The sequence below is a fragment of the Anser anser genome, assembly GCF_964211835.1.
Source record: "Anser anser genome assembly, chromosome: 4".
NCBI lineage: Eukaryota > Metazoa > Chordata > Aves > Anseriformes > Anatidae > Anser > Anser anser.
In genome coordinates, this window is record NC_139724.1 from 50,233,136 (window position 1) to 50,259,796 (window position 26,661).

The 26,661-nt window shown below is 43.9% G+C and overlaps 1 protein-coding gene across 1 annotated transcript; it reads right to left on the minus strand.

Moving 5' to 3' along the window:
* Nucleotides 1-3,544: 3,544 nt before the first annotated feature.
* LOC310899688 (uncharacterized protein) lies at nucleotides 3,545-24,892 on the minus strand. The gene is made up of 2 exons (XM_083836415.1): nucleotides 23,367-24,892; nucleotides 3,545-3,624 (listed from the first exon to the last, which is right to left on the minus strand). The coding sequence occupies exons 1-2, from the start codon at nucleotides 23,946-23,948 to the stop codon at nucleotides 3,574-3,576; spliced, it is 633 nt and encodes a 210-aa protein (XP_083692541.1). The 5' UTR covers nucleotides 23,949-24,892; the 3' UTR covers nucleotides 3,545-3,573.
* Nucleotides 24,893-26,661: the final 1,769 nt, after the last annotated feature.

A 26,661-nucleotide genomic window follows, 5' to 3' on the forward strand; every position in this document is an offset into this window, starting at 1 on the left:
TGCTGGGAACTACCATTTTCTTAAGCAGTGAGAAATCCTGCCCTGCAGAAAAGGCTGCGTGAGAAATGCCTTCCTGTTTCCTCGCAGCATTCATTTTACACCAGGATCTCACTGGGAGCAAGAGAAACCCACAAATGCCCAGTGACCAGAATAAAACTCATTTTCCTTGCCTTGAGAAACCTGAGAGAAGGACTTGGGTGGAAACTGAAAGGGGAAAAACGTTCGAATGATACAATAATTATTTTTTAAAGGAAACTTTAAAGAAAATCTTATCACAGCTGTGTCTCTTCCAGGGGAAGACACCCCTCACTTTAATCCTTCCCAAGTAGAAAGCTACAACAGCGTTAGTAGCATCTATACTGATTTGGGGGCAACAAGCTTATTTAAGATTCAGACAATAAGCAAGATTATTTCTGAAGGAACATCAATGTGAACGGTGTGTTTTCTATCTCCACCTTCTCAGAGTCACAGCATAAGTTGCTGAGAATCAAAACCAAAAACTGCCTCCAGGTTTTGCCTCTATCTACTCTTTTTTTTTTTTCTTTTCTTTTTTTAACTTTCAAGTTCAAGAACTTACAAAGTTGAAAATGAGAACAGTAAGCAGTGCAACTGGGAACCTGCATTTTCTGTCTGGTCTCTGCATTTGGATGGCTGTTTCTCACTGAGTATTTACCTGCTGGTGTGCAAGTTGTCCTGTAATGCTGATATCCTATTCTATTTTGCACTTTACTCATCTGTCATATCTCCATTATACTAATGGACTACTGATGGACTACTGGGACAAACAAACGGATTTTCCCCTTCAGCAGAGGCTGAGACTTTAGGTTTATCTGCTGGAACTTGCAAGTGAACTTCACAGTTGGCTTGTCAGCTGCAGAGAAAGAGCTGTCCTCCACATCTCTGAAGGTGGCCTTTCCCTTCAAGAAAACGGAGCTAAGAGCTTGTAATTGCTCAGAGCTTCTGAGCTGCAGGGCTTTGACATCAAACTGGACATGGAAACCTGCCTTTTATTAGCTAGGAAGCCAATGATGATGGTGGAGCATGAGGCTGCTGTCGTCTCAGCTTCTGTCACCTGGGATGCCATGCTGTAACATTATCGTGACAAACCATGAAAAATGAGGTATCTGTATGTACGTGGATATGGTATATTTAAAGATTTTTCTTTTTTTTCTTTTTGAAATCTCAACCCTGTCCAGTAATATTCCTTGTGGGAACTTCCCTGGAAATACCCAGCTCTTCAGAATAACACTTTTTTTCCAGGAACATTAATTATCTAGGGGAATATTCATCTCTTTCCTGCTTATAGCACATATTACTTTTAAGGCTAAGCTACTTCTCTGTAGGCTTTGAAGTCAGTCTTTCACATCAGGGCCTGTAACTGTATTTTTTTTCTGAAGCTTTTACAGAGAAATGTATTGCATATAATAAATATTAAACATCAAAAAAAATATAAAATATACCATTTACGTTTTATTTTTCAGGCAAGTTTCAAATCACATCAGGAGCTGGCTGGCTGTGCTTCTCTATGACATGGCATTTAACATGAAAAAAAACAAGTCAACAAGACCATCAGGGTTCTTACTTCCAGGAAGCAATCTATTTTTAATATTACAAATGCTTTCCTGTTTTCTTTTCGCCAAGATTTCTCCAGTGCCTATGAAATTCAAGGGTTTAAGCATTTATTTTTTCCTTAGATGCAGCATGCAATCAGGGAGAGAAAACATTTGTTATTTATTTTAAGAAGGTCTCTGCACTATATCAACAGAGCAGGACAACATCGATAGGCTTTGTGGTTCACAAATGTCACCCTTGTTCTAGGTGAAAAGCTACCGCCGCTAGAAAGTCTGTGAGCTGCGTGTGTGTCTCGTGTACGTGGGATACATGTTCTGAGACCGAGTGTGGCCAGGATATCTACTGATCTGCAATTAGATTATCCATGCTATTATTTTTAGTTCTTATTGAATTGGACGCAAAGTGAGCTCAGAGAGAAACCATCAAATGGCTCCAACTGAGATCAGCGATAAACAATTTTTTTTTCACACGGCAAAAAGCAGAGTAAACACAGTCTAGGCATGCCCTGGTAAATACGCTTGTAACATAGCAAGAACATCCTTTTTGAGCTCTTGTCCAGACTGCTGCCACAGGCAGGAGTGCCTCTACAGAGACTTCAGGCTGTGGGGGCCAGGGAGCAGAGAGCAGTACGGACGTGCATGGCCGCATGTATAGCTGATGCTCTTCTGGTGCAGGTGGCTGGCCAACGCACAGGGTCCTGAAGGCTGGGAGGAAAACCCAGTGTTGGAGCTGATTGCTTTTGCAGGATACCAAAGGTTTATGAGAAAATCAGATTCCTTCTTTTAATTCCACAAGAACTTGGGCACCTAAAACCAGGCAAGATGCTGCTGCCAGGGTGCACTTTGGTCATTCTCTGATATTGCTTTGCATGGTACCTTCCACAGGGAACACAAGCTATAGCAGTTTCTGAAAACAGGCTAGCTGGTTTTGATGAAAATTGCTCAGACACTGCACAGAGCATGTTTTAAAAATAATCATCATGTTTGGATTTGCCAGTGTATTATACTACTCCTGGCACTTATTAAGAATTCAGAAGCTGGAGTGCTGTCCAAATTTTATGTTTAATTCTTCTCTGTGCAGTGAAATGTCTGGTTTTCAGCCCCAGTTTTTGCCATTTCTGGAACAGGATACACTTCTTACCTATTTTAAATGGCTCAATTTTGGGATCTCTCAGTCTCCAGACAATCTTGCATGTCTTGTGTTATGACTACAGTGTTGGCTATTCTTATACATTGTGTGCTCGGTAAAATGCCTAAAATTGTTCTTTATGCATCCAGACTTAACCATAAAGCCGATTTTCATAATCTCAGATGCTTTCCTTTCTTCTCGATATCCTTTCCCCTACTCACCTCAGAGAGTGATTTGTTTGTGATGTTCCATCCTCTTCTGTCTTTTATCTATTTTTGAAACAGATACATTTCTTTATTTTTGAAACCGAATGGGTGCCATACTCTAGGCAATTGCGATTTATTTCACCGGTTTCACAAACTGAATTTATTCTTTAATTCTCCGTGCTTTGTAATGAGCCATGCCAGAACCACTGCTCCCAGCAAGATGCAGAGCTGAAGTTACTGGGCTCAGTGATCTGCGCCCATCTTCCTTGCTAGCACCTGCTTCCTCTTCTGCTGCACTACTACAACAAAAAAATAAAGTAACATGGCAAATTCCAGAGCCATTCAGAGTTGTTTGGCTTCCATCCACTGACCTTGGTCCACAAGTTGAAGACCAGCTGAATGCCTGCAGGTTGGTTCATTGCCAGTTTATCCTGGAAATCCTTGGTAGCTTTCTTATCCGCTTGGTGGTCCTCCAGCAGTGCAGGTAGTCATCCATTTCCCTCCCAGCTCAAAGCCCCTATGCCTTTGACTTCACTCTCAGCTGTTTCCCTGGGTTGCTCACATTCCCAGCTGCCTCCAAGCCACACACTGATGGGCTGTACGTGATCTGGGTTATTCAGTCTGTCTTCCCTGGGACTGTTGCGTGACACCGTGAGAGATACACCATTCACACAAAGGCATTGGCAGGTACTACCATCTCTGTTAATCTTCCAATGGGCTGCAACAAACAGAGATTCACAGATTTAATATCTTGAGGAATTACCTAGGTGGTTGGACAGTGTGTATGCAGGAAGCTTGCAGACAGTACAAAACTGGGAGGACTGTCTGATACACTAGATCATCATGCTGGCATCCACAAGGGCCTGGGCAGGCTGGAGAAATGAGCATACAGGAATCTTGTGAAGCTCAGCTAGGGGAAATGTGAAGTCCTGCGCATGGAGAGGAATAATCTCAGGCACCAGTACAAGGTGGTGGCCAAAGGGCTAGGAGGCAGCTGTGCAGAGAAGGCCCTGGGGATCCTGATGAACACCAAGTTGAGTACGAGCCAGGGATGTGCCCTTGCAGCCAGGAAGGCCAACAGCCTCCTGGAAAGCACTAGGGAGAGTGTCACCAGCAGGTGAAAGGGGTGTCTGAATCCTTGAGGCAACTGATATCTGCTAGGGAGAGCTTTCCTGGTGCCTCCATATTTCTAGTTCATAACAGCCAGGTTGCTGTCCTTGCTTTTCCAGACTTGGAATGTTGCATCAGGGTTTCCCATTTCTCCAAGGGTTTACTTATTTTATCTGTGTTCAAAAAAGCATCCCAGGCAAAATACCTCTTCTGTGCTATTTTTGTGAAGCCTTCAGGTTCTGTTTGAAACCCTTCTGCTAAACTTCCAGTGCTTATTTGGGTCATTCTTTGAATTCATACATCATTGACTAATTTTAAGGTATGTAAGGACCTCTACTATTTGTTCGTTCTTGGCTGAAGAGGACAGCCAAGTCATATTATCTTTCCAAAAGAAACCAGTCACAGTTCTTGACACTCACTAACAGTAGCTGGAGTTCAGGGCTCCCCAAAAAGCCAAACCAGAGGATGGAGTCAGGTATCAGCTACAGTATTGTTTCATCTTAACTATTATTTTGTTTCTTTGCCTTGATTTTTCCTGAATTAATACGGGAAATAGATCAGATCTTTTATCCAGAAGTCCTTCCTCAAACGTATGACTCCTCCTCTCAGCTTAACTTTTTCTGAGGACACTAACATGAAAGTTCACTGTCTGCTGTTCCTGTATCTTCATTTTTAGTACCTCTTACCTTTCGGCTGCTTTTCTCCCAATACCAATTCAAACAAGTGATGATTTCCTGGGAGTTATGAACAAACACAAGAGCAACAGAAATAAGTGAATGCTTTGGTTAAAAGCTTCTGTCACCTCCTGTTTTGGGCAGCAGCTGCTTTGACCTAATTGTCTAGAAGAGCTTAATGGCTTCCTTAGGTTTTTCTTCAGTAAAAATAGACCAAATTCAGGGAAGCTGTCCAGTGTATAAGGTGTACTTTATACTACCATGGACCTGTTTTTGACAAACACTGGACTTACCTCACCTGTGTGTGTAGCACCAAACAACCTCCAGAGATACTGCACTTTCAAACAAGAAATCACCAGCCACCACATACACAAAACATTGCTGATTAGCACAGACTCACCCCAAAATAAAATACATTGAAATATCAGTTATTAACTAATAGGCTGTGTCTCTTCTTTCCCCTGCTCAGGAACTTATATTGTAGAAGTAACCCAAGTCTCTAGCCAATTCCAAATTACTGACCCCCAAACTGCAAAGATGTAGGCACTGATCGTGGTTGTTTAACACAAGGTACTGCTCTGCCCTGGCATTTACAAGCAAGTTTCCATATCTGACATTCTCTGCTGTATGCATTAATTTTTAATTCCTTCACTTTCATTATCTGCAAATAGTGATTTTCCCATTGTGTTTGTAAAGGTGCAGCCAAGAAAAAAATATATATATGAAACAACAAATGACCGCTGGGCAGGAAATGAATCACTCTGGCTTTGAGTGTGCTAACTACAGATACTGCAAATATACAGAAACACTTTGAAAACTTTCCAAGGACAATGCTCTGTTAAAACTATAACATGTATTCTGGAGATCTGAATGTATTATTACACAGCTCTTTGAAAACAAACATACGAAGCACGCAGTAAAAAAATGGTGGATGTGTTTGGATGGGAACATTTGTTTCCAATGGACTGACAGCTACTGCACTCAAATAGCACTCTGTAGCCAGATATCTGTTCTCCTTTCTAGGAAGGACTCAATGAGAGTGACTCCAGCTCTAGCCAGAGAACTATCTTTTCTTCTGTACATCAGTGTCATGCCCAAAGAATGCTGCAGCAACCTATTGTGTTACTGCAGAGTAACCAGACAGAGATCTGTTTTGTCAGAGAAGATGTGACTTTTTTTTTTTTTCCAAAAAATAAAATCAAGGGGTTTCTCCATGCCCTTCTGTGACACACGGCACTTTTCAGACCATGTCTCTGTTCATCTGCCATCACATTGACGGTTTATGTGATGTTTCTGACTTCATTTGCTTGATGGGATCCCCCTTGCTCAAAAGGGCTGAAGATGTATAATGAAGATCAAAGGCTGCCTCTGAAACTTTTCAGTCTCCTCTACCCTTGAACTGAAGCCAGAGCAGAATATTTAAAGACAAGCTGTAAGCTGTGGGCAAAATTCAGTGCTCACTCGTCCACATTGACTCAGTTTCAGTTATGAGGAACATAGGCAGCAGAGATAACATCCATTACCTCCCTGGATTTTATACCATGTCACTCACAGACATAATGTTTATTTCCTCATCTATTTAGGTACGTACAGAAGATGACCTAAAAATCAAACAAAGTATTGACCTTCTTTTGGAGAATTCTTCATTGTGATTCCTGTTAGAGCTGCCCAGATCTGGCCTGGATAATAGGTGACTCAACCAGGGGGAAAAAAAAAAAAAAAAAAAAAACAAAGTAAAACATCTGTGGTTCATTTTGAAAACATCATAACAAACAATATAAAGTGTGAAAGTTCATGCAGCTTTATTTGAAGAGCCTAAACCAGCCCGAGCTCACTGTGTTTCTTTTCCCTCAAACTGCAGCACAGAATTAGGTTTGTCATAGCCCCTTGGCCTTCAGTTGGGTCTGCAGCTGGGTCAGCTCTCAAACGCAGAGTTGCTGGAAAGTTTGTTATTCAAAAAAAAAAAAAGCCCAAGGGGAGAAAAAGCAGTAAGTAACAGCTGTTACTGAAAAGAAAATTTAAACTGAGATACTTTGGCCACGTTCCAGGCACAAGCATAGCAGCAAGAGTAAGGAATATACAGGTTTGGGTGACAGCCCAAGATACAGGACAGTCTCTGCTCCTTACTTGCATGCGTCCTCCTCCATCACACGGAATGAGGAGCACTGTGTGATACTCTGTGTATGTGTGTATGTAGGACAACCTCAGGTTTCACTGAGCAATATTTGCACAGAGTCCAGCACATGCGTGGCCAATGCCAGAAGCAATACCTCCATGCAGAAGGGATTTGGATGCATACAGACAATAGTGGATAAGCCCCTGAAAATGAGAAAACAGAGATTTGATATGGTGCACCAAGAGGCAGGAAGCCAGTGACAGGCCTCAAAGGGAAGTGACAAAGGAAGAAGGACAGAAAAGGAAGGTGACCTTCCCTAACAGCAGTGTTTTGAATAGATTGAAAAAGGTGTAGTTCCCTACTAGGAGACCAACAAAAATACAGAAAGGTAGCTAGAAAGTTGCAAAAATCTGAGTTTTTAGTGGTTTATTATAACACACTGAGATAAGAAGGGCATTCTCTGTGCCAAGTGACTCCTGAGAGAGTCTGAACCTACTGTTAACTTCTCCTTCAATAACCTGTTACCTTCATCTTTATGGTTTTCTCAGCACCAAAGCTTTACAACAGAATCTACACAGCTCTGACTTCAGTGGATCTCCTTATGCCTCTCTGATATAGGTAAATTAAAGTTCCCCAAACTTAAACCGCATTCAGTTTGCCTGTTCTTGTGCCACATCAGCTCCCTGCTCGTTCATTGTTCTTCTGTGAAACTGAAATTATATTAGTGATTTTTACTAAAACGTTTCCTTCTGTCAGCAGTGTATGTGCAGTACTATGAGAATCAAGTCATTCATGCACTTCAACTCTGGTAAAAATAAGCATGAGAAGCTGGTCAAGCGAAAAATTAAAACAAATTGAAAATTCACATATAATACTAACCTAGGGCTTGTTGCTTGCTGAAAGCAAGTAGTTTTTGCAAAACTAATTTAAATCTCAGCTTATGTCTGTTCAGAAACCAGTCACCCTGTCACTGCAGGATGTCCTGGGGACTTTGATTTTCACCTCCTTGATTTCTTCTTCCTTGGCCCGAACTGGTATTGATTACCAGAAAAACTCTCAACCCACCTACAAATGACAGCAAGTTTGGGAAACATCCTTGGACGTAGACACAAATCATGAAATTCATCCTTAAAATAATTTCTGTAAAAAGAGCCAACAATGAAATTTAATGTGGACAATACTTACTGTTCAAATCATTTATGGCATATTAAGTCATTAGTTAAAACAACTACAGACTGACTACAATTTTCTCTTGTATTTTAACTAGTCTAACTTTATACTGTATATATAGTAAAACAATGTATGCTTTTATGCAATGCATAAAATAATCTTCAATAAAATATTTGAAAGGATATTATGAAGCACATACCATCAAACCACATTAGCATAATTAAAACTCTTAATCTAGGAGTGATCTTCTCTTGCAGTGTTGCTCCTCCTCTTTAATAAAGACAGATGCTTAATAAAGCATCAGGTTCATCTTTGTGTCCATTTACTTTATTTTGCCAGAAAACAACGAAACGTCCAGCACAGCTGACTTTATTCGAGGTTGCAGAGCCATCTAGTGTCTGAACCACAAGGCTTCCATATATATCTTTTCTTTCCATTTAGTCTTGACTCCCCAAACATTTCCCCATTCCTTACTTTAAAATACGTATGTATATATATATATATATCATGGTTCCTCAGGCTCCTTTCAGTTCTCTGCATTACGTTCTTCTCTCTTTCTTTTCATTTCAGTCTTTAGAAATCTTTGGGTGTGAACAAACTGCCTGACAGTGCTTACTGCCCCATCCTGGCACACAAATGATGGTACATTCAACTTTTTATTCTCTCTATTAGTTTCTTCTTTATAATATAAAAGATGTAGAAACAGAAAACAGAAAAATTTAAAGATGGAGCTGAGATAAGAGCTTTTAATCCAATCCTCTGCAATAGCTAAGGGGTCAATTATACATCGGATATCCCATAGAAGATGTTGGTTCATCCTTTTCCTAAAAACATCCAGAACACTCATATTCCAAAGGTAAGAGTTTCATATTCTCCCAGGTCAGCCTTTTCCCTATGCTTATGCATTTTTCTTGGGCAGTTTGGTCTCAAGTCTTCAGTCTCTTTCTTGCATGGATTCTCTTTTGTTCCTGCCTTTTTTGGTGGATTCTTTTTTGTCCTGCCTTAATAATTGCAGAGAAATTTGATGAAGGCTGTCTTTGTGGTAACATTTATCCATTAGTGGAGGTTCCTTCTCTTTTGCTTTTCTCTCTCCTGGGTATATAAATCAGCAGTTGAAGAAGAATGAGAAGCATGGAGCTATAGAGCGTCCCTGTTTCAAGGTTTTACTGCATGACATTTGGCTACTGCTGCTGCTGTGTTTCATTTGTACGTATGGTGCTATATGTTGTCCAACACGATAGCTGTAAATAGATGTAGCTCTATCTTAAGCAAGACAGGACTTCATATGAATGCCTTTTATATCAACTTTAGGTAGAGCAGATTTCACTGATCCACTTTGGAAGTGATGAAGAAATAATGGACATAGGCAAGAACAGGGCAAATATAAACACAAAACTGAAAGGGTCCAATGATAGGAGAGATATAGTTACCTAAACGTGACTATCATGTTAGATAAAGAGAGGCATTTATCACTCATACCTCTGTGTAAGTATGTGGAAATACCAAGCCCAACAAGATTTTGAAAAGCAGTCTGGCAGAAAGTGGGTAACCTCTGATTTCCACTGACATAGTTTATATTTAGGCTGGTTTCCTAAGAAACAAAGCATGTGTGATTACACTGTCTGTCTCCTGCTGATAACTTCTGAACCCACTGGACACATCTGATGGAAAACTAGCAATCTGAAAGATATGAAATTCCTGTATGTTCCATGAAAGTCATTCTCTAAGTAGAGGAAAGAGACCCAAGCAAGTATCCCCACGGAGAGACCAGTCATCTGATGAAGTCGGCTGTTCTTGGTATGTTTGGTCTACCAGCTGGGCAATAAGTACATAGGTACTGAGCAGCCAATAAATAAAAGCGTGTGCACATTGCAGATCTAGGCACAGGCTTTTGCAGCTGTGCTTTGTGCACCTGCTGGGACCTGGGTGTGACAGGATGAAAGGAGGGATGTGACATAGAAGTGGTGGCACTGGGAGGTGGCAGATTTACTCAGAGGAGTATGAAGGACTGTAACTGTTGTTGGTGAGTGGAAGACGCTGAACATAAATTTGTGGGAAGCCAAGTTTTGATAGCTCTGTGTTTATGGTAGCATGCTCTTAAACTCAGAGTGTTACCTAAATCTTTATTTCACCTTTTATTACTGTCTCCTTCTCTCATCCTCTTTTAAATCCCTTCTGAAGACAAACCTCCTTAATGCCATGCTCTCTCACCAATCCCAGCACTGCTGGCCACAGCATCTCTGCCAAGTGCTTTGCCACCTCTGCTGCTGCTTCACATCGGGGAGGGTTTTTAAGGGCGCTGCGTGCCTTTGCACTGCTTCTTTGGCAGCACTGATGATTTAGGAAGTATTTGGGTGTCCAAATTTTATGTTAGATCCCATGCAGTGATGTAAATAAGACATCTGCTTCCTCTGCTATTTGACCAAATGGCATTATTTATTTAAATAAAGCATCCTAGGTTTGTCTTAGCTTTTGTTTGTGTTAACTACCCAGTAACCAACGACCTAATCAGAGACTACTATTTTGGAAAGAGTCCCTCACTTGCTCTATCTTAAAATTAAAGGTGTTTATAAAATATTTGGCGCAAAATAGCTTTTAGGACATCTGAGTTGCAACGGATGCACGTTCAGACAGACAGCTGCCTCTCACACGGGATGCCTGAACCGAGCATATAAATGGGCAAAACCGTGGTGTTTTACAGATTTGTCCACTGGAGGCCTCCCTCGGTGCATCGAGAGGCTCCTGCTGCCGCAGGCAAAGCTTAGGAGCGTTGGGTTTGGGGATACCTAAACGGGCAGCTTTCTGGCTCACTGGCTCACTTAAGAAGCAGCAAGTCAGAGGCAGAAGGAGTGCTCTTCATAGCGAAAGGCAGCCAGGAGTCACCTTCATGGAGGCTTTTGGAGCTAAGTGCTCACTAAGGGTTGAATAACTTACATTTCAGTGATGCTAAGTTCTGCGTGATGGACTAAATGATCAATGATGGACTTAACTCACACAAGATTGGACTCAGAGGAGCTCGCTTCTTCAGTTCTACTTTTTTTTTTTTTCTTGTTGGAAAGCAAATGTCATCAACGCTGTCCCTGGGAGAGCAGTCTTCAGTGCAAGTAGGCACAAGAATGAGAATTGCTCTATAGCTGTCAAATTACGTTTTCCAATACTTTATATCTCTATCTTACAGGTTTTGTTTGTTTGTTTGTTTTGCTTTGTTTGTTATGTGGATTCCTGTTGCATCTGTCTAGAGTGAGGTGGAGGAGGTATTATCATACCCTCCTGTGCTTTTTCCTGCACCTAAGTTTAGCCCGCTGCTGAAGAAAGACCAGAAAGGAAAGTTTAAGACCACAAAACAAGGCTAAACTGCAGGGCTATTAACCTGTAAAACTCTAGTGAAGGGTTGTTTGCAATTCCCAGAGAAAAAGTATATGGATTTTTACAATAACATAACAAAAATTTGTTTTATCCCTCATTCTTTACTATCCTTTCTGCTGTGACGTACCTGATGGGAAATGTAAGTAATCAATGTAAAATTTATATTGCTGCATGTTGTATATATAGCATACACACATGGAAACCCACTTGGCCTTTCTTTAGAGGTGAATTCTCCAGGTCTATATTGTGACTGTGTCACACTGGACGTGTCACCTGGGCAATCCCAGCCTTCAGAAAAGGATGACAGCAGCTTCTGCTTCATCTTCCTAGACACAGGACAGCATCATCTGGGCAAGTCATTGACAGGGAGACCTCTGCAGCCAACAACACTGTCAGCTCCTGGCTTGCTCCAATACTCGAGAAGCAGGAAGCTCTCGTGGTGCCCGAAGTGGAAGTATTTGAGTCAGTACATGAAATCTCCGCAGTGGTCTGACAGGATGAGCTAAGCTCACTGGGTGCTTGGTAGGGCAGGTAACCACAGCATCTCACAGCTGCCCTGCAGCTCTCTCCAGCTGTGGAAGAACTGCCTGGCTTCTCTGCCAGTGAGCAATGAAATGCTCACCCAGAGTGAGTGACCTCCCATCTTACTGCTGCTCAGTCCTGAGCTCTCGGTTGTCCCTGAGTTGCTGAGACTTATTGCGGTGGTCTTCCCATACTGCTAGAGCATGGAGCCACTAATTAAAACTAACCCTTGATGAGTCTTTCTGGTGACTGCCCTGTGGTGTCATGCTTTTTCTCTCTCATCAGTCTCTGTTTTTTCTGTCCCTTAGCAAACTCCACAAGTTGCAACCTCCGCAAGTTGCAGTTCTGGTACAGCTCCTACCTTAATTGATATTTGTTACATGGCACTATGTCAGATGCTTCACGGAAATCAAAACAGAACAAATCTGCTGGGAATCTCAGCTGTCTTGTCAAAGGAAGATACGGGGTTAGTGTGGCACTATCTGTCTTTCAGAAAGCCTACACTGCATTTTCCCCCTGTTTGTAGTTTACTTTTATGTCTTCAAGCACACTTTCCTCCCTGTCAGGTGACAGCTCTTGGAAGGGAAAAGCCCTGTGCTCAGACCAGGAATTAATTCATCACAAAAAAATCTACACCAGTGTCATAGTCTGGTATTCTAGTGTGTTTTTATTTTGTTTTGTTTTTAAATATAAAATAGAGATGGGCATCAGTAAGGAACCTTATTGCCACTGCTGGCTGGACTAATAGATCAATTTCTGTGTCGGAAAAATGTGTGTGCAAACATTTTTCTCCCCAGCACTAGTGGTTAGATGAAGTGATGAGTGAAATTCCTTTTATTCAGAAATGATTAGTGAAGATAGCAATCAAAAAAATGAGCAGTAACTGGAACAAGCTATTGCGATGACTGTGGTAATATAACCACCGTTCACATTATTCAGTAACAAATTGCTGCTGTTACCAGGCTCTAAGTTCAGTTTGCAAGCAAAATCTGTTTGCCCATGTGAGATCCTTACAGACCCGCCAGCTGCAGGCTTAATGATTGCCCTTTCTCACAGTGCCCAGAGAGCCAGCTCCCTTTCCCTTTTTTCACCAAGGCACAATTAAAATGCCCAGCATCATGTATTTCTGCAGAGACTCGAGATGGTGTAGCCAGGATCACGACTCAGTCTTCTGCATGTGTCCCTGAGGTATGGGATTGTTCTCTTTTGTCTGCACCTGAAGTCTGGGTCATGGCCACGCAACACAAGGAAGCCTGGTTAGGTCATATGAGATGATCAAATGCTATTTGGCTGATTGACAAGTCTCGTTTCCCATGAAAAGGAAACAATGACTGGACTATACAGGTTGTAATCTTTCGCCCTTGCCCTCTGCAGGGTATAGAGTAGATAGCAGGAGAAAGGATATAGTAGCAGATCACTGCTCATTTTTAGTAAAAAGCTCAGCTCAATGAAAGCAATGCCTTTTGTCTTTCAAACAATGTCAACAGCTAATACATGAGAATTAATGCAGTAATGCAGCCATAGGCAGTGGGTGCTCCCTTCTCCCAATCCACTGAAATAAAGTGATTGTTTCTGAATAAGCACGTGCAATCAAAGCCTTGATTCTGTCTGAATTAATAAGGAATTATCGTCAGTGAGTTTCACTGCCATTCTTCTGAAGCTTATGGGCTGCTATTCTGCATCAAGGAGATAAACACAAGTTTTAGGAGTCTCCCACATATTTCCCACATACAGTGATGTATTTTGGAGACTTCAGAATAACAAAATAGAGTCCAGTCAGACTGTGCAACATTGCAGAGCTGCCGAAACCGGGGAACTGGCATGGGACTGCCTCTGCTTCTCCTGCACACCAAGCTTGTGAGTTTTACACTGCACTTCAGCATTTTTGAGCAAACACAGAATTCTGTATTTTTAAGCAAACTTCAATAAATACAGAGGACTGAAAGCTCTGATTTTAAAATGTTTGAGTCAGCAATCAGGTGATGGTTATATGCAACAGAGTCACAAGGGAAAGATAGCTTAAACATAACCTTAGATGCCTCTGAGGCCCTTCTGTGTTCCAGCTTAGTGTCTAAGCACCCTTCAGTCAACACAGTCAATGAAACAGAGAGGGCAATTACTCTTGCCTGAAATAGTTTCTTAGGTTTGGTCAGATGGATTGTGAGATCTCAGCTGACTAGATCTCCTCTGGCAGGATGGGCACGTGGGCACCAAGGTCAGAGGTGAGCAGCTGCCACTGGGGTGGGCATCTAGCACCAGGCAAGATGAGCGTGGTCCAGAGATCTTGCCCCTCCTCAAGGCCACCAGGAGCAACTGCTACAACAAGAATGAGGAAAATGCCATTAGTGGCAACCGACATGGTGCCAAAGACAAAGCTTTTCTGGAAAAGAGGAGTTCTCCACTACCTACTGACAGGAATACGAACCGGAGAGCCTGCGAACAACAATGAAGCTCCCAGAAGACTTAAACAGAAAGGAAACTAAAGGCCTTGCCTGAACAGCAGAATTCAATTTTTTATAAACCACCAAGAAAATGTGTCTCTGGCAGCACTCATGGCATGCCTTCACTTCAGGGCTAGTGCAGGTTGATGGACAAGTCATCAGCGTCTCCCCAAAGCAAAGCCCTGCATGGTAGGGCCACCCTGGTGAGGCCCATCTGGGGCCATGTGCCCCAGCTCCTTGTGCCTCTACCGGCTGGACAAGGCTCGTTGGTCATTTTGGGATGAGAAGAACAGAAATGGGAGAAGGAAGGCAGACAGTGCTTAGGTCTGAGTGTGGGATGAAGCAGTCAGTGCTCATCCATGTCCCCCAGCTCTGAGGAGGTTGCCCAGCACTGGGCGCTTTCCAAAACACATCAGGGCTGCTCTGCATGCGTCTCAGGAGCAGCTGCACCAAATTGCAGAGAAGAATCCTTGTTAACTATAAAGAGCAATTTGGCTTTTCTTTTCTCAGGACTGTACTTAGCTGCTTACTAATTGAAGCTCATCCTTCCTTTGCTTCTACCCTCCTTTCACAGAGCTTTCAGGTGTAAGCAGGAATCCCTGCTGCCCCTTCTCAGGGGTCCCCTTCCTTTCCTTTCTGCCCCTGATGATGGTAGGACCTGCACAACACCTGAAGTATAGACACTCCATGGTCATGGGCAGAGGACAAAGCTTCATCGTGGTAAAAAGACCTCAGTTCTTTTCTTAGATGTTTGTCTCTTGTGCCCGTCTTTAAAGAAAAAAATATTATTTATAGATGAACTAAAGTAACCAAGGACCACAAATTATATACATACATACATGTATTTATATCGTGTTACCTATATGTGTCTGTATGTGTTATTGTGCATATTCTGAAGCTGAAAATATTCTTCCTCTCCTTTTTACATATTTTTACGTACAATATTTCCCCTCCTTTTTACATCCTAGCAGTGAATAATTTAAACATTAATGATGACTGTCCATGATTGTGGAATGACAGTATAACCACTACTGGCCTGCACAGAATGCAGATATTTACCTCTATCAATTGTTTATGTATAGGACATGCATTAGGAAATATACTTCAAGCAGTATTCAGTTCAGAAAGAATTTTGTTTTAAAGAACAAGTGGAATCAGACAGACATTAGCATATTTAGGCCATTGTGTTAAACAATATCAAGAGATTTAATTAAGGAAAATTACCCCATATTGTGAGTAACACTGTGATTGTAGGACTGAAAGACTTGAGCAGTTCTTTGATGAATGCTGCCTGATAGGTTACTAATGTCAGATGAATAAATAATGCTGTCCTGTGCTCTCAAAGCCTCATTTCTCAGCAAGGAGGCTCCCATAGTGAAATGCTACAGAGAACAGTTCAAAGATTTACATAGGCCAGGATGTAAATCTCAGGGGAAGTAACAGATTTCTCCAAGCAAAGAAACAGGAAAGGGAAAAAAAAGAAGCTTTCCTTCTTCCGAGTGGGGAAAACAGATAAAGAGCGCTGGCGACTCTTGCCAAGTCCTCATGCCCAGTGTGCTGCAGACAGTCCTGCCTTTCATAGCCTCAGAGCAGCCACCATTCATTCTCAGCAGAGAATTAACAACCACTTCTCCCATTTTCTTTTCTTTTGAAATTAAAGAAAAAATGTCTCTTTGGGAGAACCTAACTGTTTTGTTAGCTGTACCATACCATTTATGATCAACCAAGAGCTTTAAAAAGCAGACCAGAAATACATTTTGTTTGATTGGGCCTTCTTTCCCATCCCTGATAATTATCTTCCCCTGTAGTTGATAATTAAAGATAGCGTGCTAGAGACAGAGAGCCTCAGCTGCCCTGGAGCTGCAGCTCACAGGAGCTTGCTCTCCTCAGGAACCCACAGGGCCTGCAGGCAAGAAGTGGTAGGGCGCTGGCAAAGTGAGATGGCAAAACAGGCACATTTCCTGAGAAGGGCTTCCATCTTGATACCCTGACAGTTTCCCACGCAAGACACGTCAGTGGAAATTTGATTCATTTCTGCGTACAGCCAGACTCATCCCCATAAGGCAGATGAATGTTAAAAGCCAAAAAAAAGCTTTGTTTGGCGGAGATGGTTTCTATTGCACGAGTAAAATGTTGACCTTTTGCTGATCTAGTTGCTCTGAAATCTTCAGCTGGTGAAACGTGCTACAGTGGATGTAGAAAGGAGGCCCCTATGCTTCCCCAGAGCATCACTGTTTTTAGTGTTGTGATGCTGCCAAAAAAATTGTATCGGTTTTATAGTCCCAGAGAGGATCAGGGCTACAGGCAAAGAAAGATTGAAATGCTTGAAGCAAAGTTTGGAGGGACTTTAATCAGCAGGGTGGAAGTTTGTTACAGAAACTTTGATCTCCAGCCTGTGTACAGTGGTTTGGGGATTACACCTCTAAAGCACCTCATTCTTCCCAAACACAAAAAGGGGGTGTAAGTGCCTGGGTCTGGGCTTTGCACTTTCATCCTGTAGGTCAGCAGTTTTTACATTAGACCACGTACTTCAGATCTCAGGGCAGGCATGGAGCAATGTTTGCCTTCAACAAGGCTTAATTTCCAGAGGTTTGGCTAGTGGCTATACAGTATTCCCACATCCCTCTCCACCCTGCAGATAGACCATAGCCGCGCTCCTGCTCTCATCCAAAACATTTTGCCCAAAGTCACTGCAGAGCCCAAACACTGACTCACAGTTCACCCTATTCTGCTTGCTTTCAGAGTCTTGATTCCTCTTAATAATTATAAAGCCCACATGTACTTCTCTCTGCATCTCTGTGGCAAACACAATGCTCTACTCAGTTAATGAGGATGTGATGTGCAAGCCCTCGGTTCCTCAAAGCACAGTGCTTGGGAGGGAAATTTCTAAGGTGGTTTCCAGGGTTTGGCAAGTTAACGAAAAACGTCCCCAGAGTGCACTAATTCCCTTGCACACACTTCACGAGCTACAAGCAGGGGGATTTTACAGAACCTTCTTGCATACAAGCTCTTGCCACAGAGAGGCAGCCTCTGCCAGTAAGACAAGAGAAAGAAAGAAAAAAAAAAAAAGTAGATGAGAGTGAATGAGAAAGAGGAGCTCTGTAGGAAGCACCAGTAAATGGAAGGACAGGGTGAGTATGGTTGGGCAGTGAGTCTGCTCCTAATCCACTGCCAAAGAGCCCCTGGACCTGTGCTTTGTGCTGTGGATGGAGCCACGCTTCATCCAGGTGTTCCACATACAGAGACAAGGTGAAGTCTCCGGAATCTGGGAGGATGAGAAAAAGTTTTAGCAGGTGTGAAATGACAGTGGTGTTTCTGAAGCAGCTGGTTCTCAAGACAAGTGGGTTCCTGTGCCCTCACTGAATGGTTTGGGGGATTCCTGAGTCCTCCTGCTGCAACCAGGGGAGACCACTTCATTTTAGCATGGTGGGCAGTCTAAAGAGTGCTTGAGCAACAATTTGCAGCGGGTAGGGATTTACTAAAAACGTGATAACCATATATAAATTTTGTCCCTGATGTTAAAAGATCAAGTTGAGGACTTGCTGATTTTTTTCTAACTGTATATATGGGCCTTTGCTACTTTTTTTTTTTTTTTTAACCTGGGAACTCTATGATATCAACATTCCTGAGGACAAAAGTTCTGAGCTTTCCACCTGCAAGACAAGGATGTTTTTCTATTAAAATCATAATTGTATCAATGAGGCATATTCATTGTTTCAAAGCTACTAGTAACAATTAGCATGCTGATGTTCACTGATTAAAAGAAAAAAAATGTCTAAGGTAAATAAATCAACTTAAAAATTATCCCTTTCTGCAAACAACAGCTGCACAGGAAAAGGAAGACTGTTAGCCATCTTTCACTGATGTGCTAGGCTGATCCAGTAGATGTGTTTCAAGTACTCTGTGGCTGCAAGTTAATATATCCTACACTCCACAGGAAAGAACCATGCAGGAAAACAAAAAAGGCAGAACAATTGTGTGAACTGAACGCCCCATCTTATTCTGAAAACATCTGGCCTCTGAACATTTCATTCATTCATTTGGTTTATTTGGTGAAAAATCTGCCCAAGCATCAGCAGCCTTGCTCAGTTAATAATAGAAAAAGCAAATGTTGGTGCAGAGGTCTTTTGCCTTTCATTCAATAGGACATGCACTCGGAAAACAGGAACCACTCAGGGGCTGAGAGTATAGGAAGAATGACAAGATTCAGTAAGGGGGAGAACCGCTGGGATATTCAAAGTTGTGATTATAGAGGGAATAAGGAATGGCAATGGTCTTGGAAATACTGGTTTATTGAGAGCCTCATTTGAGCACAAAGTACGGGAGTTCTGGAGAAAAAGACTACAGAGGTGAAAGAAATAAATGGAGGATGAAATACTGGCTTGAGGAGTCTGGGATGATTTTGGCACCAAACTTTCAAAAGCACCGGATTTTAGCAGTCAGAATATCACAGTTTCCCAACAGCTTCTGACACTCTCAGCCGTGGGACTCTGTTTCCGTGCTGATGAGCATACCATGAAGGGTTAAGCAACAAAAGAGCAACTGCTTCATTTTACGTAGATAACACAACAAAGCCTGGAAATGCAAATGCATTCAGAAAAAGCCTTTGAACAATTTTTATTTTTTTTTCCTCTCTCAAAGTTGTTACATTATAGAGGTTTAAGAAAAGCCCTCAGTGTTTATTGTAGAGTGTTTATTACTGCGGACGTCAAGAATGGCAGACAAGTTTATATAAAAAATTCCGGATCTTACATTTTCCCAGTTGTTACTTTTCCTTTTCTACTGCTTCATCTCTACAGAAGAAAGGGATTAAAGTGATGTATTTTGTTGCACTTTTTCCTGCAGTGAATTAACCCTTGGCCAACAATGACAAGGAAGACAGCACAGCTATATGGAAATTAACTTGACAGCCCATAAACATGAGAGCCTGTTGTTCACTGGATTCCGTTTTAATAGGTATTAACAAGGCATTCAGGTTAAGTAAGCGAACAGAACTAGCCCTGAAACTATCATTTAATTTCATAGCTCTTTTTCACAGGGATTAGCTATCAGTCCTGTGAGGTTTCATCTTGCTTTTTAATTCAAATCATACTGAATCCATAGCAATTCCCTTTTGCTCCTAAAATGACAAAAGAAAGGAAACAATATTAATTGTGGTTCCTTATATTCCTGATATGCGTCAGATTTTGTATGAGAAATCTGAGGTTGGAATGGTGCAAATCAACACTGCTCCACCGAGGGTACGACCATGCCTGTTCCCTGCTCTAGAGTTAGTGGGAAGCTTATTCTACAATGATAATTCTGTTTTTAAAAATGTCAGTGGTTCATACACAAGCTTAAGGAACTACTAAGCCTATTTCCCCTCCTCTCAAATTTTAGGCACTGCTTGTGCCTGCACTGGACTTCATTTGGCTACAGGCTCTCTGGGTTGGGATGCCAAGTTTGTGTCGCTCTTCAGTTTAATCAAGTTTGAAGAGACATCTCACTGCAAACCTAGATGCTACCATTCTGCTCATCCTCCTTCTCAACTGTCTTCCTCTCCCAGAAGTAATCGAGCAATTTACAATTGGGCAAGATTAGGAGCATACTATGCACACTTTCACAGAATCACAGAATCGTCTAGGTTGGAAGAGACCTCCAAGATCATCTAGTCCAACCTCAGCCCTAACACTAACAAGTCCTACACTAAACCATATCACTAAGGGCTACATCTAAACATCTTTTAAAGACCTCCAGATGATCCAGATCCAGAGATGGTGACTCAACCACCTCCCTGGGCAGTCCATTCCAATGCCTAACAACCCTTTCAGTAAAGAAGTTCTTCCTAACATCCAACCTAAACCTCCCCTGGCGCAACTTTAGCCCATTCCCCCTCGTCCTGTCACCAGGCACGTGGGAGAATAGACCAACCCCCACCTCTCTACAGCCTCCTTTAAGGTACCTATAGAGAGCGATAAGGTCTCCCCTGAGCCTCCTCTTCTCCAGGCTAAACAACCCCAGCTCCCTCAGCTGCTCCTTGTAAGACTTGTTCTCCAGACCCCTCACCAGCTTCGCTGCCCTTCTCTGGACTCTCTCGAGCACCTCCATGTCCTTCTTGTAGCGAGTGGCCCAAAACTGAACACAGTACTCGAGGTGCGGCCTCACCAGAGCCGAGTACAGGGGGACAATCACCTCCCTAGACCTGCTGGCCACACTGCTTCTTATGCAGGCCAGGACGCTGTTGGCCTTCTTGGCCACCTGGGCACACTGCTGGCTCATATTCAGCCGACTATCAACCAGTACTCCCAGGTCCTTCTCTGTCAGGCAGCTTTCCAGCCACTCTTCTCCCAGCCTGTAGTGCTGCTTGGGGTTGTTACGCCCCAGGTGCAGGACCCAGCACTTGGCTTTGTTGAACTTCATGCAGCTGACCTCAGCCCATCAGTCCAGCCTATCCAGATCCTCCTACAGAGCCTTCCTTCCCTCAAGCAGATCGACACACGCACCTAACTTGGTGTCATCTGCAAACTTACTGAGGGTGCACTCGATCCCCTCATCCAGGTCATCGATAAAGATATTAAAGAGGACCGGCCCCAGCACTGAGCCCTGGGGGACTCCACTAGTAACCGGCCTCCAACTGGATTTGACTCCATTCACCACAACTCTTTGGGCCTGGCTACCCAGCCAGTTTTTAACCCAACAAAGTGTACGCCAGTCCAAGCCACGAGCAGCCAGCTTCTTGAGGAGAATGTTGTGGGAAACAGTGTCAAAAGCCTTACTGAAGCCAAGGTAGATCACATCCACAGCCTTCCCCTCATCCACCAAGCGCGTCACTTGGTCATAGAAGGAGATCAGGTTCGTCAAGCAGGACCTACCTTTCATAAACCCATGCTGACTGGGCCTGATCACCTGGTTGCCCTGCAAGTGCCGCGTGATGACACTCAAGATAATCTGCTCCATGAGTTTCCCTGGCACTGAGGTCAAACTGACAGGCCTATAGTTCCCCGGGTCTACCCTCTGATCCTTCTTGTAGATGGGCATCACGTTTGCTAGCCGCCAGTCGACTGGGACCTCCCCTGATAGCCAGGACTGCCGATAAATGATGGAAAGCGGCTTGGCCAGCTCCTCCGCCAGTTCTTTCAGTACCCTCGGGTGGATCCCATCCGGCCCCATCGACTTGTGTACATCCAAGTGTTGTAGCAGGTCGCCAACCATTTCCTCATGGATAGCGAGGGCCACATCCTGTTCCCCATCCCCTTCCACCAGCTCAGGGTACCAGGTATCCAGAGAACAACTGGTCTTGCTGCTAAAGACTGAGGCAAAGAAAGCATTGAGCACCTCAGCCTTTTCCTCATCTTTTGTAACTAAGTTTCCCCCCGCATCCAGTAAAGGATGGAGATTCTCCTTAGTCCTCCTTTTTGTGTTGATGTATTTGTAAAAACGTTTTTTGTTATCTTTAACGGCAGTAGCCAGATTGAGCTCCAGATGAGCTTTGGCCTTTCTAGTTTTGTCCCTGCACAGCCTCGCAACATCCTTATAGTCCTCTTGAGTAGCCCGCCCTCTTTTCCAAAGATTATAAACCCTCCTTTTTCTCCTAAGCTCGAGCCACAACTCTCTGCTCAGTCAGGCCGGTCTAGTTCCGCGTCGGCTCGTCTTTGGGCACGTGGGGACAGACCGCTCCTGAGCCATTAAGATTTCCTTCTTGAGGAGTGCCCAGCCTTCCTGGACTCCTTTGCCCTTCAGAACCGCCTCCCAAGGGACTCTGCCAACCAGTGTCCTGAACAGCTCACAGTCAGCCCTCTGGAAGTCCAAGACAGCGGTTTTACTGGTCCCCTTCCTGACTTCGCCAAGAATAAATAGAGAACTGAACCATTTCGTGGTCACTCTGCCCAAGACAGCTCTCGACCACCACATGTCCCACCAGTCCGTCACTGTTTGTGAACAGAAGGTCTAGCGGGGCACCTCCCCTGGTAGGCTCTCTAACCAGCTGCGTCAGGAAGCTATCTTCCAGGCTCTCCAGAAACCTCCTAGACTGCTTTCTCTGGGCTGTGTTGTGCTTCCAGGATATGTCTGGCAAGTTGAAGTCCCCCACGAGAACAAGCGCGGACGATTTCGCGGCTTCTGCCAGCTGCCTATAGAACTCCTCATCAGTCTCCTCATCCTGGTTCGGTGGTCTATAACAGACCCCCACCAGGATGCTTGCCTTGTTGGCCTTCCCTCTGATCCTAACCCATACGGACTCAACCTTATCATTCCCAGCCTCAAGTTCCTCAACATCTAAACACTCTCTAATATAGAGAGCCACACCACCACCCATTCTGTGCTGCCTGTCCCTTCTGAAGAGCCTATAGCCAGACATTGCAGCACTCCAGTCATGAGAGTGGTCCCATCACGTTTCCGTGATGGCAACCAAGTCGTAGCCTTCCCGCTGCACGATGGCTTCCAGCTCCTCTTGTTTGTTACCCATGCTGTGTGCATTAGTGTAGATGCACCTCAGTTGGGCCATTGCCTTCTTCCCCGGCTTTGCCTTTGTTCCCCCTGGTACAGCTCCAACAAGCCTAATTTCAGCCCCATCCCCCTTCTTTCCTAGTTTAAAGCCCTCTCAATGAGCCCTGCTAGCTCCTGGGCTAGGATCCGTTTTGCCCTTAGAGACAGGGACCCGTCTGCGGTCACCAGGCCAGGTGCCGAGTAAAGCGCCCCATGGTCAAAAAACCCAAAATTTCTGCGTTGGCACCAGCCTCTGAGCCACGTGTTAATCAGGTGGGCTTTCCGTGTTCTCTCGGTACCCCTCCCTGCCACTGCAGGGATAGACGAAAACACCACCTGTACTCCTGCTCCATCCACTAACTGTCCCAGTCCCCTAAAGTCCCGTTTGATAGCCTTCAGGCTTCTCTCATCAATATCATCACTGCCAGCCTGGACTATCAAAAGAGGGTAGTAGTCAGAGGTGCGAACCAGGTTGGGAAGCTTCCTGGCAACATCCCTGACCCTGGCCCCAGGGAGGCAGCAGACTTCCCTAAGGGTAGGGTCAGGTCGACAAATAGGGCCCTCTGTTCCCCTGAGAAGGGAGTCGCCTACTACTCACCCTTCTGTCTTTCTTGGTGGAGGCAGTCTTGAGATGTGGAGTCGGCTTCCTCGCCCTAGGCATCCTCCTGGGTAGACTTTCTACCTCGTCCTCACCCACCGGTCTCTCAAGCTCCAGGGCCTCAAATCTGTTACGTAAGGGCACCTGGGAAGGTGGGGCTGGTAGGGGGGGGGGTTGCCTGAAAGGTCGAGCAGGGACCTGTCTCCATCCCTCCTCAACTCCTAGGTCGCCTCCCTCTGCCCGACAGCGACAGGGCAGGGGGTCCATCCCCATTAGGGGTGTCTCACCCTGGTACCTCTCCTTCAGGCCCTGCAGGGAGTCACTCCACCAGTCTATCTCCCGCTCACACTTCCTAATAGCCCTCAACCTCTCCACCTCCTCTTTGAGTTCTGCCACCAGGCGGACCAGGTCATCCACCTGCTCGCACCTCACACACACGGCGCCTCTGCCTCCCTCAGATGGCAGCAACAGGCTCAGACACTCCCTGCACCCAGAGACCTGAACTGCCGCATTGTTGAGCAGGCGGTCAGTCTGGGTGGCCACAGACTTTCTAGAGAGAGCGCTCTGCCTGGTGAAGACCATCGCAGCCTAGCTAGCGGTCAACAGCCATTAAAGACGTTGTTCTTATGGGCGGGGGGAAACTCTGCCCTCCCTGCGCGAACTGCCGCCTTCCTGACGCGCCACGCTCTGTTTGCCTGCCCTGGTCGCTCGCGCCCCCTAGGGGCTGCTTTTGAACGGCCGGGGCGGGGGTGCTGCTGGCTCCGCCTACGCCTCGTCAGCCTCCCTTGCGGGGGCTGCCGGGCCCTGGCGGCTCCCTCGAGCGGCCTCGATGCCGGAAAAAAAGCCATGCTTGTCCCGATCCCCCGCTCCGCTGCGGAACGAGTCTGCCCCGGAGCCGATCGCCTCGGCAAGTAATATTTATTATAAAATAATATAAATATATTATATAAAATAATAATAAATTATAAATAATATATATATTATAAATAACATATAAATATATAAATATATAAATATATATAAATATATCTATTATAAATAATAGATATATAAATATAAATAATATAATAAATAATAAATAATAATATAAATATATAATATAAAATAATCTTTATTTTGGGGTAAAAAAATGTGCAGCAGCCATAGCACTGGAGAATCAATCACTGGTTTTAATACCCATCTCTGACAGAGAGCAGCATATGGGGAATTAAAATAATGTTTTTACACATGCTTGGGCTGAATAAGTCTTCCAACAAAGACAAACCTCAGAGCCATCCCAACTGGGGACAGCCAGGGGCTCTCTGTAGGTGTTGCCTTTGGGCCTGTGGATGGTGATGGTGGTACCATATTTATCCCAGCTTTGCATGGAAGCACCGAGGCTTGAACATTTCTGTGATCCTGAGCAGTTTGATGGAGTCGTACACAGATTGCATCTCACTCTGACCAGGAAATAACCATGAACAGGCAATTCTGGGGAGAAATCAGTTGGTGTTGACACCTGCTGTAGGACTATACCAATGGCTACTCTCTGCTCTTTGTGTGCTGCAGTAATGCTGCTGAATTGTGGCCAAAGAGCAGTGGTTGGAGGGTGCTCATGTTAAAGTATGTGATAGGAGGGTATATTGTGTAGTGGTATCCTGTGCATTGGTACATATTTCTCAAAGTATTGAGTGGGTGCTGTTGGGTGATGGATAGAAAACTCTTTATCCAAGGATTCATGATTCAATCAGCCTATATCCTTTTCACCGGCTTTCATGAAACTTTTTGTGTGCATAGATATATAGGAAAAACCTTTTATTTATATGAATAACTATTATTCACATATAAATGAATGCATTGGCATATGAACAGAGATGTTCCCAGACACACATGCTTGTTCTCTCCCTGTAAGTGATCACCTGCCTGCCACCCTATATGTACACATTTGCTTGCTGTGAACGTGACTGGGGAAAACAAATGTAAAACACATAGGACAGCCAATAAATGTGGTTAATATGTCCCAGTCAGGAAGGAAACCAGCTATTTTTAAAACAGGGATTTATAAATATAGTCAAATGTAAGGCAAGCTCTGAAGAGGACGAGAAGGAATTGAAGATGGTCTGAAGCTTTCCTGGAGCACACAGCTTATTCACCGTCACGATTATTGGCCCAGACCCAAGTAAAGCAGAGCCTTTCTAACATCCTGTTAACCTGCCTTCTGCTCTTATAACTAATAGCATCAACCCGTCAAAAAAATCTGTAGAAATATATGCAGTACAAGGCTTAGCAGTTCTGCATGGCTCTGTAACAGATTTCTGATTCACGAGCAGCAAAGAGGTTGAGAGTTCCCCTAGCTGTGGTTGCTGTTCCCCTGCTTGTTTGCTGATGGGGTTTTGTGGTGTTTGGTGACTCTCCAGAGAAGGAGAACCAAATTTATTTTCTGTGTGTCTGCCTCACACTTTCAGGCATAGTATTGTGTCTTGTGGAACACATGAACCTGAGCATGGTTCTTCACAAGTAGTGCCAAGACAGCATGTCCCCATTTTCTTTCCTCTTTTCAAGAATTCAAAAAGACCCAAATGAGTTACATTTCCTAGAAAAATCTCAGAGCAAGCACCTGTACCCTGCAGTGCATTTAACCCTCTCAAGTCTGAGACAACATGTGCTCTGGAGGATCCTGCCATGCAGCTCCTGTGAGAAGGATGGACTCACAAAGTGAGATGCACGAGCAGGATCCTCACAAGAGGGTATTGTCTGATACTCAGGAAGCCAAGAATGTCAGCATCTGGAAAATTCTCTATTTCTGTGCTAAAAGCAGGAACGTAAATATTGAGTTAAGATGCTTGTATTCAATATCTGTGATCTCAGCAAAAGGGAGGAGGAGAGGGAGGAGGAAGAGAGGTTGCCACGAAAAAAACAGCGATACTTACTGCCTGAAGTTTGCTTGAAATAGAAACGATAGTCAAAAATATTTCATGTGCTATTTGCAAGTTGTGTACTAATTAAAACCTGCATTGAAATATTTATTAAAGTACTGCATTTTTGTCTTGGCTCCCTCTCTCAAGCTGACTAGGAACTATTGTATCAGATACTTTGGGGGGCTGTGTGCAACAAACAGCCCAGAGGCTTAATTTTGTGCAGTATTTTTTGAAAAGCTATGACTGCAAGCTGTTCTTCAGCAGAGTGTAAGGTCGAAATGTAGCAGGATATTGCAGTTTTAATGTTGCTATCACACAGGTATGTAAGGCATGGGAGGTAATCAGTAGCAAGTTATTAAAAATCAATTTGCTCCAGTGTTCTACAGTGCAGACATCCA

What these genes read in the sequence shown, in the direction of transcription:
- LOC310899688 (XM_083836415.1), bottom strand. Translation starts at nt 23,948, where the DNA reads ATGGTCTTCACCAGGCAGAGCGCTCTCTCTAGAAAGTCTGTGGCCACC. An exon ending in CCACCAAGAAAGACAGAAGG is followed by an intron (nt 3,625 to 23,366) that starts GTGAGTAGTAGG and finishes TGTTTGTTGCAG; the next exon opens with CCCATTGGAAGATTAACAGA.